At 39.0% G+C, this 15336-nt stretch overlaps 1 protein-coding gene across 3 annotated transcripts in view; it reads left to right on the top strand.

The window, feature by feature from the left end:
* PRDM16 (PR/SET domain 16) overlaps positions 1-15336 on the top strand; it is a 440301-nt gene that overhangs the window by 230262 nt on the left and 194703 nt on the right. For all 3 annotated transcript variants that reach the window (XM_044996543.1, XM_044996542.1, XM_044996544.1), the window contains exon 3: positions 7573-7623. In XM_044996543.1, coding sequence (XP_044852478.1) covers positions 7573-7623 — 51 coding nt within the window. The remainder of the gene's footprint in view (positions 1-7572; positions 7624-15336) is intronic.

Below are 15336 nucleotides of genomic sequence, written 5' to 3'. Positions count from 1 at the left end.
GGGAAGAGAGGGTGTTTTGGTTTTTATTTTTGTTTTTGCCAAGTACTATATATCGCTACTTGTCTAGTATAATTTGGAGGTGAAAAAGAAGAGGTCTCCTGGTGTGCTTCCAAGGAAGCCACTATTGAACCAGAAAGATAAATCAGAAAAATTCAAGGTAGAGTGGCCAATTGACTGTGATTTAAAGTGAAAGTCCTCATATGTGTTAATGCACTGAAACACAGACAGGTATGTCGTTTGAAAGGACATCCATTTTTGTGCACCAGGAGGAAGGGAAAATAATAATTGTTGTCCTCTTTGCAGTGACTGCTAGAACTGAAGTGTCCCAAGCACTGTCAGTTTCTCCATGAGTATGAAGGACTTGTAGTACAAGGCAAAAGTTCTCGATGGAGAAATGGTAAGAATGTAGCTGAAACAGATTTGGGTGTGTTATAATTGAGGGCTGTCTCCTGAAAGGCGCTTGGCACTCTGGCCCCAATCCAGCAAAAGACTTGTGTGTCGTCCTGTTCATTTCAATGGGGTTACTAATACTAACATGCTTGAGTGCTTAGCTGGATCAGGGTCAGAGCCCTCAGCACCTCATTGGATCAAGCCCTAAAATAATTATTAAAGCTTGAGATACCTAGTTTGCTTTAGGTCCCAGCAGGGATATCTTCCTCTAAGCCAGCCTGCAGAAAGGGAGCAGAGAGTTGGTACAGGTGGTGAATAACTTAGCCATCTTCCCGGTGCAGGGCAGAATAGGCAGCTGCCTGACCACATGGGATGCACTTTGGCAGTGTGCACCCCTCCAGCTAGTGCATGTTGTTAATCGGTTGCAGGGCAGGCCATTTCCCTTAGGTGACAGACCATGCCCTGTTGGGACTATGGTGCACTAATTGATACCTTAATGGCATTCAGTGCAAGGTTAAATCCTGCTCTGGTGCATATGGAGAAGCCTACAGTGACCTTCCTCACTAGTGCACCACAGATTCTTTTAAGAAACATATAACAACTTGAACGAAACTGGTCCTGTTATGGCTGATTGCATGAATCTATCATTTTATTCATAGTTTCCTAGTATTGTGACAAGATAGTAGGTAGTTGGGATACTAGAATTTAATTGACCTGAGCCTACATCATGGTCCTCATTGCAGACCTTTATGCTCAGGTGGGATCCCACCGATTTCAGTGAGGTTCTGCTTGGGCACAGGAGTCTGGATGGGGCCTAGGTTTATAATTGTGTTTTTTGGGATTTTCTGTTGATGTCCCTGAAGTCTGCAGTGCAAAAGCGTGGAGAAGATTCCTACTTTAGTTGTGATCAAGGCTCCTATGCTTACCTTTAGAATCTGATTCTGCTCTCTTGGCTTAAAAGGCATTGGATACATAATTGCAAAGTATCGTTATTATGATTGCTATAGGTAACTGTACTGTGCCTTGGTATATCGTTGTGAAGAATGGTGCAGTTAGCACATAGTTGCTGTTGTGATTTTCATAGATTAGATAATCATAGATGGCAGCACTTGAGCATATGCTCAACTTTACGCATATACTTAAGTCCCTTTGTCTTCAGTGGGATGTAAGCACATGTTTAAGCACCCTTCCTGAATAGCAATGCTTTTCTGTATCAGGACCTTAGTTAGTAAACAGCTGAAGATGTTGATAAAGGAAAAAGCATTTAGAAAAAGTGTACAGGACAGCTTTGATCTCTTCATCTGATGGAAACAGTCGACAAATTCTACACTATATTACATGGTTGTAAATCTGTAGGAAATACATAAGAATCAGGATTTGCATTGATATTATGAGCAGGGTTCAGCCCATTATATAGCTTCTTCACCCTAGAATTTTCTGAATATGTCACACCATGCCCATTTCAGATTTTTGTTTTAAATGACAGTTTATCTGAGCTCAGGGAATGAATGGATAACATTACTATTTACATAAGCTCATTGTGATCTGTCTCAGTAATGTAATCAAATTAGGGTTAACTGCAGCTGGAGAATGCCAGCTTGTAAACTGTTTTTCAAAAAGAATCACATGGCGTTACTTGACATGTTTAGTATACATCTGGGAGGCTTTGCAAAAATTATAGCACATCCCTAGCACATCCCTAACTAATGTAACCAAAGTCGGGATTCTGCTGCCATCGGTTCCCTAAATCCAGGAAATGAAATCCAGTGATGTTCTTCAACAATTGGAGGAGTGATACCTCCAAACAGATTCCTGTAACAAAAATGTCTCTGACATGGCTGCTGCTGACATGTTGTCTTTCTTTTGGCTAAAAACAACACAGCAGTTGATAGAAAAAGCATATGGTGTAAATTTTGAGTACATTTATGAACATCTGTGTTAATTGCAGAATTACAGCCCTCTGTGCGTGTCAAGCACTGCATTTAGTATTATGGCATTCGTAGAAGATGAAGTCCGGCCTGAGCTAGAATTACCCAATGGGTGGGTTTTCAATTTTTTTGTTGCTAACAGACATCCTTTATGATGGTACTTTTCTTATTATTTGTATTATTATGATGGGTTATGTTTCTCTGTATTACAGTAGTACTTAGAGACCCCAATGAAGATCAGGGACCCTTTTCCCTACAGACAAATAGGGTACATCTATACAGCAGTTGAACACCTGTGTGTGGCCCATGTCAGCTGGCTTGGGTTGTGGGGCTGTAAAATTACATGGTAGATGTTCGGGCTCAGGCTGGAACCTTCCACTGTGATCCTCCCACTTTATGGGGCCCAGAGCTTGGGATCCAGCCCAAGCCTGAACATCTGCACCACAGTTTTGCAGCCTGAGCCCTGTGAGTCCAACTCAGCTGACACCGGCCCAGCAGCAGGTGTTTAACTGCTGTGTAGACATACCCATAGTAAATGGCAGACCCTGCCCCTAAGATCTTACACTCTTTAAACACACACATTGTTAGTATTGCCACAGTACAACTGGGGAACTGAGGTGTTCAGAGATTAAAGGACTTGTCCAAGTCTCAGAGAAAGTCTGCGGCACAGCTGGAAAGTAATCTCAGCTTTCTTGAGTTCCTGTCTATTGTCTCAACAACAAGACCATCCTTCCACTTTAAAGTCCTTTGTAAGAGGAAAGTATTACCTAGAGATTGGACCCAAACCAAATCTCAGATGCTAAAACCTTGTTTCCCACTCTTGAAATTGGAGGAGGTTCAGATCTGGATCTTGATTCAATAGCTGATTGTTTTATAACAAGTAAATCAAACCCCCAGATCCAACAATAGGAACTTTGGAAAAATTCAAATTAGGATCCCCATTTCACAGCTTAGTCTATCAGCAGTATTATCATCTTGTTTTACACAAGGCAGACTGGCTTATCCAAAACTGGAGCTGGTTGGAGAAACTTTGGCAAAACAGGTAGTTCTTCTGAAATGAAAATGCCTCACAAAATCAGTTGATTTTGACATAATTTCATTTAGGAAAAAAACAAGGGGAAAAAAGTTCTGACAACATCAAAGTGTCTTGTTTTCAAATTTTTTGAATGAAAAGCTTCAATTTTTCAGTTTTAAATGAAAAGCTTCGTTTAGAATATTTTTTAATTTTGTATTGTATATTTTAATATACTATAAACATTTTAAAAGGCAAAATTGAAGTGAAAACATTTTGATTTTGTTGAAATGAAATGTTTCCATCAACCCAAAACAATTTTCTTCAGAATTTTCCTTCACAGAGAATTTTTTCCACTCCAGTTTGAAACAAGCCATACATAGCAATCCTAAAATCCTTTTCAAAACAGAATTTACATCCTCAGCACAAATTTGTCCAAAACCACAAAGGAAAGTTGTGCACGAGTTGGGATTCAAATTCAGGAGTTCCTGACTCTGAATCATGTGTACAGAGCATATAACAGGGTGGGTCTGTCCCTGCTCACTCTAACATGGTACTGGAGTCAGTCAAACCCTGTTCCAGGTGTTTTGGAGCACATGTGGGGAGAGAGAAAGTGGTCCTGGAATGATAAGTAGTGTCTGGGTGGTTCCAAACGACTGTTTCTTTAAGGATGCGGGACAAGGAGCCTTGTGGCGCAGGGTGAGGCAAGGCTCCCTTCTCTCCCAGTAGTGCAGGATGAGTTCTGGGAAACAGGATAGTTTATCACCTGTTTCTTCCCTCATAAGAGTTGAGACACCAACCAGCAAGGAGGCCTGCCTGCTGACCTCTCCCAATCCAGAGAAGAATGGAATTTAGCAGGAGAGGCCAGCTGAGGGAAGCTGATCCAGGTCTGCAACTGGCAGGAATAAGCATAGCCCCAAGGAGGAGAAGACTTTGGAAGAAAGCTACTCAGGAAGGAGGGACTGGGTGGAAAAGCCTGTTTGTGTTTGAATTTTGAAAGGAACTTTAAAGAGAAGACAGGCCCTCAGGGATGAGGGCCTGGGCCTAGCTTGAGACTGGTATGAAGACTCTGTGGGGTTTTTGTTTGTCTTTTTGACTGGTGTACCCCAGAAGGGGTGGATTTTTGTTAAACAACTTTAGCCAGAGGACCAAGTCACTGGAGTAGCCAAACCAGGTTGTGGGCATTTTCAAAGACGCCCTAAGAAGGAGAAACAAAGGCAGGGCCACGGCAGAACCATTAAGGCCATGGGAGGCGGGGGGGAGGGGGCACTCAAGAATGGCAACCCAGTTAGAGAGCACTAGAGCACATCCCAACTTGCACTTAGTTCTCACTTTTTTTCTGTGCATTTATGGTTAAGTAAAACCAGTGCAATATGTCCTCTGAATGGGTCAAGAACGTTGGTCAGCACCTGACCGCTCCCCTTCCCCCCCTCCCCGAACGTCTCCTCTGAATGGGTCAAGAACGTTGCTCCATCATTTACAATCAATAATATTTTATGGTACTTTGCATATAATACTAGGATTTATTGTTGAGCAACTTTCATCTGAATGTGTCAGTGTTTCACAAACAAATTAAGGCTCATACGATAGGTGTATTTAAACTGTCATACAGAGGATCAGACTGGAGTATAGAGAGTTTAGTGGCCTGATTCTCAAAGGGCACTGAGGACCGTGACTTCACAGTGAAGTTAGTGGGAGCAGTGAGGGATTACTTAGCACCTTCAAAGATCAGGTTGTTCCAACAGCAGCTCAGTGGAATCTACTTGTAACGGTGCATGTTAAACTATTTAACTTTCAGCATTTCGGGCAGCTGGTTTCTCTTCGCATTTTTTTTAATATTGCTCTAGTGTTCACCTTTCACTCTTGTTTGCTTTTAGCTATTTTCCAAACCACAATTTCAGTATCTATTAAAAGTTATGTAAAATATAGAATGAGTTAGAGTTCTTAATATTTAAAATATGACATGTTGTTATTACAGCTGAGCTCAGAAACATTTGCCAACATTTTTTAGTTCAGTAAATGGGTCAATCTCACCTGCCCTGGGTCACAGAGGCCCACTAACGTCAGGCCAGGTCCTAACCTGGTGTAACTTGACATACATTAATAATAATAATAATTGATGTAAATTAGCTATCAGAGCCAGGTGAATTTACACCAATTGAGGGTCTGGTTTTTGTTGTTTTAAAAATGGAAAAAATTCTTTAAAATGTGTAACGTTTCTCATTTTGATAACATTAATTTCCATCTCCGTTTTTTGTACTGTCTTGCTGCTCCAGTTGACAGCCAGATTGTACTGTGACATTGCATTTAGGGTGTAATCCTGCAAGGTGCTGAGCACTCCAGCCCCACACAAGCACTTAAGCAGACGCTCTACTTTGAATGTGTGAGTAGTCCCATCAAAATCAATGGAATTTCTTAAATGCTATGTTGAATTGGAGCTAGATTACTGGCTCAAGCCTTTAGCATGCCTACCTTGTAGATCTTATAGAACTTAAGTACTTAGCCTGCCCATCTGCCTGCTTGTCTATATCTAATTTTCACCATCACCGAAGTGCATCACTCTGAGGCAGAATCATGGGGCAGTTCTCTTACCACACACCACAGCACTACACAGCTGCCTGGGGGAGGACATGGAGACTACCATATGCAAGTGCAGGAAGAATTTAAAAAGGTAGAATATGAATAATTCAAACCAGAATCTGGCCAATTCTCTGGAGTTAGGACAACACTTACTGTTAAAATAAAATGCCATAAGGTCTTTAATGAACAAAAGTGGGTTGGAAAACACTGCTGTTGGATCTCACCTGAAAGAGATCTCCAATAGCTCATTCCTCCAAACCCATACCATACCCATCACTAAGCCTGTGCTGCTGAACCAAGGGAAGCCATCATTAATGGTGTGCATGCCAATCTAATTCTCTGCAGTGCTGAAGTGCTGGAACGATTTTATAGTAGGGGTGCTGATGATGGAAACCATGTCTTTGATATTACTACTTCAAGGCAGTGGGAGTGGTAGCACCCCCACTACCCCTAGTTCCAGCACCAATGCATTGAGACCACTGTGATTTATTTCTTCTCTCTCCAACGTTAGCATCTTAAGTGTGTGAGGATTTCTCTAGCAGATATATTAGGATCTTCTGCAGACTTAGCTTAATTATTTTCCAATGCATTATTTCTTTACATCTAATTGAATTTTTAGACAGAATTGTGCTGCTGTGCAGCATATTGAGTGCTGGTGATTACCTGGCATCTACTCCAGAAATGACTGCATCACCACCTCTGGATTTTCCACTGCATTCCATCTTCTCTGCCTGTACTCTAGACTGGATGCTTTTTGTGACTTTTGTGTGTGTGTGTGTGTGTATCAAATCTAAAGAAATATTAACTAGAACAGTTGAAAATTTTCAGTGCTTCAATGAGAGATTTTTGTGAGGAAAAACTTGCAAAATGTCTATCTGCTCTAGAATAATGATAATTAGTAATATCAGTAGGACTGGTATACCTCCAAGTACATAAAGTATTTTGAGATCCTTTGGTATGGAAAGTGTTTTATACATTCATGCTGTTACTTGAGTGGAATGCTCTGAACTGGGACATCCCATTGGTGAACCTGTCTTTCTTATTAAGCCATCCATTTAAGAGGCCAGACTATTTTGAAAAAGTCTTACAATGAAGTAAACTATTGTACCGGATAAAAAAATATAGGAACAAAATAGCATGTATGGCATTCCACCTTTATTTTGTCACTTTTTAATCTTTGTTATATGTTGTTATTTTTATTATTATAGATTTTAATATCATTGTTTAGATTAAATGTTACATATTATTTTAAAACAGGATTGAGAACCCCACAGCTAGCTAGAAACCACTAAACCCTTGGCACTAGGCAAATATGCCCCCAAGAAGTGGAATTTATGCTAATATTACCCTGCTTAGTTATTGACTTCAGTGGGATTTAAGCATGTACTTAAGTGCTTTGCAGTATTGGGGCCTGAAGCAGAAGTCTTAACCACTTACCAATTTTAGCCTAATTTAATTCTATGACAAACATCCCAGAATAAAGTGACTGCTCAGGTCCAGTGCAGTGTATTTTTGTGGTAGTAGTACTGGTGGGTATTGTATCTAACTTTGAAAACGTCTACACAGGTTTGCTGCACTTGAGGATTCTAGCCTTTATACTGTACCTAATAATGTTCTTTTTTCATTGCAGATTGACTTATTTTTGTTTTTATTATTTTACAGCAAATACTGACTGATCCTGAGGTGGCATCCCAAGAGGGCTGTATAAAAAAGGTAGGAAACAATTTAATCTTATCCAAGTTGTGTTCGTTACTTGGCTTTGTCATTATCTTGATAGTTTTCCATTTCTATTTGCATATGAATGTGTAATAAATGTAGTTATCAAAATACATGAAAAAGGCTTTCGGAGCTTGTTATCCATTTCTATGAGCACAGGATTGTACCCCTAGTTTTATTTGGGGATACTTTTATGTGTGATTTGTGGATCCAATACTTATGTAAAAGGAATCTTTGTTACAGTTATAACTTAGACAATATCTGTTCAAACCTGGAAACCCCATTTTCCAGTGAAATGATGTTTGTCCGTACTTCTAAGTAGAAGTCAGTTCACCATATGATGGTTATTTGAAATCAAAGGGATCTGGTATGCATGAATAAAATAACAGAATTTAACTAGTCTTATGTATTACCGAGCTTTTCCTCGGTTTGTGACATCTTAAACTATATTTCCAGAGAAAATCTGGTTTCAAGTGTATTTTAGCTGTATTATAATTTCTATAAATGTCTATACTGGAACTGTTTGACAACCCCATAAAGTACATGTGTCAGTAGCCTGTCTAGTGTTTTGCTCAGGATTATTTTAAATAACATTCTTTCCACTGGTATCTTTGGTTAACAGTATTATAAGGTAAAGCATAGCAAGTCACATTTGATTATAGCCTATCTAGATGCCCATAAGAGGGGTAGCTTATCCTTATCCTTGTTGTTTGAGTCATGAGTTGGCTTTAATTCCTTTCACATGTTATTGTCTTATAAGAAATAGACACAGATGAGATTCAAAAGTGTCAAATATTTGAAGTTGGAAAAGTGCAACAACTGCCATTTTATTCACCCATTTAGGCTATCTTAAATACCATTTCTTAGCTCTGAAAGTTAAAAGAAAACACTTGTGCAGTTCTGCCAAACATAGTGAAATCTAATACTTGTCAGGCTCCGGAGTTAGTCTGAGAACAGATATTTAGACACATCTATGTCCAGTATGGACCATTCTATTCACACCACGTTGAGCAAAATAAGCTTTTATTTTGGAAGCTAAGCTTTCCTCTATGAAATGTCTTTTGACCATCCATTGACCTTGCAAAAGGACCTATAGCAATATTGCTGAACTTTTTACCTTGTTGATCTCCATAACTCGGTTCATGTTTGTCTGTGCCTCAGTGGGATCCTTTTGTCTGAGCAGACATGGTGACAAGGTGGCAGGTTCTTATTATCATAATCCACTTATCACAAAGATGGAAGTAAATTCTCCATGGCCCAGGGACTGCTCAGCTATTTCTATCTGGTAGTCTTTAATTACAATATTGCAAATCCACATTCAACCTAAAAAGAAGACGGCTTTGAACAAAGGAAGAGTAGGAGGAGACATTAAACAGACATCTTCAGATGTAAAAAAAAAAAAAAAATCCAGTTCAGTTGTACTGTTTTTGTTACGAAGTAAAAGATGACAACATTTATTTCCCCCTTCCCAAAAGCTTTCTTGCATCTTCAAAATTCTCTTACTCCAAATGTAACACTGGACAATTATGATATTTGACAGAGGGACTGCCACTGTGACTTTTTCTTCTAAATGCATTGTAGAGAAGCACTAGTGGGAGTTTATGAGGTGATAAATTTACTGGAGGATGGGCAGTAGGGTTTTACAGCCAGGGTAAAAAAGGTCAAAGCAGTAAGGTAAAGAGTTCAAGTCTAAACTTAATGGCTTGTGAAAGGACCATTGCTGGACAGTTTTTCAGACAGGAGTGGGGGGGGGGGGGAAATGAATGAAAAATAATCCTGTATGATTTTTGCAGCATCAGGACAGGGCTCTGTGGTCTAATTTTTTATAAGAGTAATCTTTGCTTATCTACATTTCACTCTGACAGTGCAAGAAGCCACTGGGGGAACATTTCAGTTCCCAAACTTGCTGAATCACTAAATTGCCATACCCAATGGGATACACAATTTTCTGGGATTTGATTGCCATTCAATCCTCTTCCTTTTGAGGCATGCTGGAGGACAGGAATGTGGTTCACTCCCCATCCAGCCACCAAGACAGACGTGAATGTAGTGGGTGGGCCAGTCCAGGCTGGAAACAAAGGAAGTCCGAACCAAGCAGTGGTACCATTGTTTGGAAATGAGTCAGTTAGGTGGCTGTTGCATCAAAGGTTCTGAAGGGGGCAATAGCAGGGAACATCAATAGGGCATGAGAGAAAACGACATGGAAGAGAGGGAAGACCTGAAAAAAGGGAAAGCGTGGAGGGAAGAGTGAGAGAACTGAAGTATAGTTGGAGACACGTGACGTTTGTTTAGTTTAAACCCTCAACATAATTTTTCCTGGTTAAATTACCAACTGGAGGAAATGTTCTACTTTCTATCGGTCCTTTTCCATTAATAAACTGTTAGTGAAATCTCTAAATAAAGTTATTGAGCGACACTGCTTTATTGTATAATAAATAATGGCTTTCATTTAGCTTGGGGTAAAATATAAAATTATCTCAGACTGTTTTTTTTTTTAAGGTTCAAATAACTTTTTCACAGTGTGTTATGGCCTCCACGTCTGGGTTCTGTAGCTGCTAGAAGCAGAAGTGTCACACTAACACTAGAAGGCTGATTTTGGTGGTGGTACTGGCCTCACAGGAAGCAGGAAGTCCAAGGAATCTAATAAGAGGACCTTTTCCCATGAAGTTTCCAGCCCAATTTTGTGAAATCTAGAGATTCAGATAGTTCACAGAATAATTCAAACTTCTAAGCATGTGCATCCCAGCCAAAGTGAACTGCCATACATTTTTGTATATTTGCATATTGTTAGCTTTGATGGCATTGTGCCAATACATGGTTTGGATTATTTTTCTGGAGGTTGAAGTATTTGCTTAAAGAGAATCAGGTAAAGTTCACATTTCTTTAGTGCACTGCATATATGCCTTCAGGTAGGTACATGCCGTGCACACACATTTTTATGTGCATAGATATAGATATAGCTAGACACAGATTCCCATACACATTTTCAGGAACATCTTCCCTGATTAAATCTGCTGCCCTCTATTTTATTTTTCTTAAAGGGCAGCTCATGTGCTTTTTATCTGCATTTTCCAAGCTTTCCCACTGCAGATAATACATCTAAAGATCAGCTTGATATCATTATCATTTTGATTTGACTTCGGAGGGACATGAAAGATAATACTCCCTGTTCAGCTAGGAAATGATGCCAATGTCCATCGCATGATGCTTTTATTTCTGATGGGTAATTCTATTTGTATTTAACTTTGCTCTAAAAGTCACTTTGGACGAACATTTGAGAATCATGCTGAGAGAGGCTCCGGGTATAGGGCTCCAAACCAACCTCTTCTGGATGGACTGTTTTTCTAACTGTGGTGACAAGAGACCTCAGGGACTTCTCTCTTCAGTAGACTCTCTATTTAGTCTCTGTTTACTTAGAGGGAATAGCCTAAGGGGCTACTGGAGAGAAAACATCTGTGGGAGATAATCTATAGAGTTATCTATCTATCACTCTTGTCGACCCTGTCTCCCTTGAGAGCAAGCTGAGAGACTTGTAATAAAAAGGCATCGCTGAAGAGGCTTTAGGGACAAATAAAGAGACATGTTAAGGGCCAGCTGAAAATGGATAGAAGACATTATTAAAGCTCAATAGCCATCTTATCAAAATCCAATAGGATAGACATTTGGCAAAAGGTTTAAAATTTATTCTTTGACTTTCTGGAGAGCTTGAATTTGTCCATTAACAAGACTGTATTACACAGAGCAGGAGATACCATCAGCTTTAATAAAAGAGTTAGATTCAATCTGGTATTTTTTTTATTTATATATATCTATATCTATATCCAACTTTTCTTTTGTCCTTTTTTAACTCACTTTATTTTATATTGCAAAATGTAAGAAGCTGTTAATACAGTACAGCTGGAAAGAAAATATAATCTGAAAGTAACCCTGTTTTCCAAAGTAAGTAACTGATAGTCTTGAATGTTGTTTAGAGAAACTCAAACTGTCTTAGCTTTGGAAACCTTGACCATCTAGAAAGTGTTCTATGGCACAAAGTGTGCTATATAAGTGGAAAGGTGTTGGTAGTGGGCTTTTTAAATTAAAAATTAACTTAGTTTCATTGCTGCAAATGTGAACCAGGATGGACCTATAAATCTCTCTAGGTTTATTATTGTGTACAAAATGCTACAGGTCACAAAAACCATCTGATACTTCAGAAACACATTGTTCAAACTGGATGATTGATTGATAATTATGATAATTTGTGAAATGATTATTTGGGTATTATAAGCATAGCTTGTCCCACTGGGTTGCTGTGAAGACATTTTCTATAGCCTGGGCCATCAGAAATGGCCCCTGGTAACAAGGGATATGGAAAGGTCTCGTCAGTCTCTCCCAGTGGGATATCTAGGGCTGATGAATGATGACCCAGAGAAGTAAGAAATCAGACTTCAATAAGCAGTCAGGAAGGTAGTTAGGGAAGAGCAGGGGAACTGTTAACTGTCTTTTGTGGAGCAATTACTAGCTAGGCCATACAGCCTGAGGCCTAAGCAGGGTCTATCATCATATTAGATACTCACTGAGAGAGTGACTTAAAGATTTTAACATGAACTGTTTAATGTTCATGGATTCACAGCATTTCACATTAGTCTGCTGTATTGTACGGAACACTTTATCACCACATTTTTATTTATTTATTTATACACACACACACACACACACACACACACACACACACACACACACACAGAGAAAGTGAAAAGCGGATTCCCTGAAACTGTCAAAAAATCCTGAAATTGTAGTGACATTTGTTTTAATTTACAGTTCCACTAATTGATCCACTAACTGCATACGTTTAGGATAAGTGGGATCTGTTAGAAAGGTCCTTGCAGTGGTTATGGAAAGGGTGCAGACCAGAGATTAAATGTAATTATTTCTAAATTGTGATACTATCTGTCTCTGTGTTTATATTTAGCTAGTGTTTTTTATCTCTCTCTATTCATAAAAAGCATTATTCCAGCCATAGTTCAAAGCCAATTCTATGAAGTGCCTGAAACCAGACCTTGATGATGTTTCGCAAAACTATATTGGAGTGAATAGCAATATCCATTGGTCATATCTAAAATCCACTTTCAACATGATCTCTGCCTTAGAGGTGCTGTTTCTTAAGAACTTTAATTTGCTTGTTTTATAGGTTATATCTTTATGAAATAGAAGTATGTTTAGCTGCCACAAACAGAGGCAGCTTTGAGTTGATTTTTATAATCTTTTCTTGAATAGACTTGCGTCATTCCAATAAGCCCTGGACAAAGGAGGGAACAGTTGTCTGAGAGTCTTTTTTACAACATTTCTCTCTTTCCATTGTTAGAGGGCTGCTAATAAAAGAACCAGGAGTCCATTAATTCAGTGAATGAACATATAGTAAAGTCAGTTCCCTCTTGAGAACAATAATGTTGAGGTCAGCTTAGGTTTCCATGGAAACTAAGTACTAAGAAGTTTGCATCCTTGATTTTGCTGAAATGAAGCATGGAAAGTAAAAATGGTGTAAAGCAGACACAGAAAAGTCAGAAAACCAAGTGTTGGTCAAATAACTTTGAACTACTAATGCTGTAGATTTAATTTCTCAGATTCAATTGTCTGATTAGTGCAGTAACAGGGATAAAGGGGGCAAAAAGTGGGGAGGGCGAGTCAGAGAGAGAGAGAAATATTTCTGTGAAGAGGCTTTTTTATTGTGGTAGTTAAATGTAAAAATCAGGTCAAGTTAACAAGACCCACAATTGCTAAGATTTCTCTATCCATATTTCCGTCTCCAGTACGCTCAAGTGAACTCTAACCCCATGCAACTCAAGAACATGTGAACTCGGCACCTTTGCAACAGTTTCAATTTTCAATATTGTCAATACTGTGGATGATAAGGGTGATTGATGGTAAATTACCACAGCCTCTGCTTGTGACTTAATGCAAAGCATAGACAGGGTGAAGACTTCCTTATTTAATTATAAATGTGACTTTTGTAAATTAAGTTGATTTTTTCACCATCTACTTTAGCGGAGTCTCCATTAAATCAGCACAGCCACCAGATTAATCCAGAATGCAATGAAGCTAATTAATTCTTTTCACACTAATTTATAGCCCACTGTTACATTGTTCACTTAGACATGAAAATATATCTTGGGGGAAAGTGCCTAAACTGTATTACTGAGTTATTTATACACATTGTTCTAAATGACAGGCATCTGTATTACAATGATATCGGTTTAAGATAAAAATGTATATTTACTTCAGGGGTTGACAGCTATGGGAGGTCACCTTGCCTACCTGGATTCTCAGCTTTCCTCAAACATAAATGCTCTGACTTTGAGGAAACCTGAGTTCAATAGCAGAAATGGGTACTTAATTTTTTGTGGTGGGGTGAAAGAGAGGTGGCCCATATGTCAAAATCAAAAAACAGATTGATATGAATCTGTGTCCCCTTATATTGCTGCCCTGAAAGTTAAATTATTCCAGTCTTAGTTCATCTCTATTGGCTACTTAGTTTAAAAAAACCCTAAACCTACTACAAACAGTCCTTTGCCAGCACTGATGCAGGCACATCTCACTAAGGCAAAAATGATGACAACTAAAGCTGGCCAAGCTATTCATTACAGCCCCTTTTTGACTAGTGTGTGATTTCTTCTGGCCTATTAGTAAGTATTCATAGAATAGTTTGATCAAATAATTTTCAGCCTCTGTGTTGTTCACAAAGTGTTTGCATTGATTATTTGCTCATATCAGTTTATGCTGTGTGGTTGGCCAACTAAATCACCTGGTATTGTTTCTGCTCCTTCATTGGATGACTGAAGCTTTTTAAAGAGGCGGGGAATGAATAACACTTTCTGATGTGACTTTTCAATAGAATAATAATTTATGTATAGGACTCTCAAACAATTTGATAAATACTTGTCAGCTGCCTAAATAATATGAGACTGAATGGCATAGTGAGGGAACTGAGCACTTTTACTAGTGAAATTATTCAGAAATATGTATTTGCTATTTAACCATTTCTTATCCATGTTACATTCACCATTATGTGTGCATTTATGTATGTCTCTGTCAAAAGAACCAAACAGAATGCCAGCTGTGAAATCCAAAACACTTGCTCAGCTTATGCATTTGTTCATTTAAATCAAGATGTGTTTTTAATTGTTTGAATACACTTGAAAGTGTGCTGTTTGTCATTAGGGAATTAGCTGCAAAATAAAATAAAAGTCTGGAGCTTATGTACTGCCTCCAAGATGATTACTTGTGAAATAATATTCTGGATGATTAGGAGGTATTACAGCCTCCAGTTAGTTTAAAAATGCCAGAATGCCCTAGAGATCCCCATGAATCTGCTGCCAGCCGGCCCCCGTCAGAGCTGAAGGCAGCACTGTCTGGAGCCCAAAATCAACTTCAGGAAGGTCATGTGAAAGAAAATCCTCAGTCATCAGGACGCCCTTGGCCTCATGGCCTTTCTGACATTTTCTGACAAACCTTAAATCACCAAAGCAGACAAAACATCACAAATTTGGGAACGAAAGCCTCTGGGACTTCAAACCTGTACATTAACTTACAAGGTAAAAAATCCCCCGAAACAAAACTAACCCAACCCACCCTGTAATTCCTCACTGCACACAGAGGATGGATGTGCCGGTATTAGATCTAAATTCAGAGCCATAGATGAGATGGATTGGGAAAACCTGAGAAGACTGT

This window comes from Mauremys mutica, chromosome 21 (genome assembly GCF_020497125.1).
Source record: "Mauremys mutica isolate MM-2020 ecotype Southern chromosome 21, ASM2049712v1, whole genome shotgun sequence".
NCBI classification, from domain to species: domain Eukaryota; kingdom Metazoa; phylum Chordata; order Testudines; family Geoemydidae; genus Mauremys; species Mauremys mutica.
The sequence above is the reverse complement of the archived record's forward strand: the minus strand, read 5'-3'. Positions and strand labels throughout refer to the sequence as shown.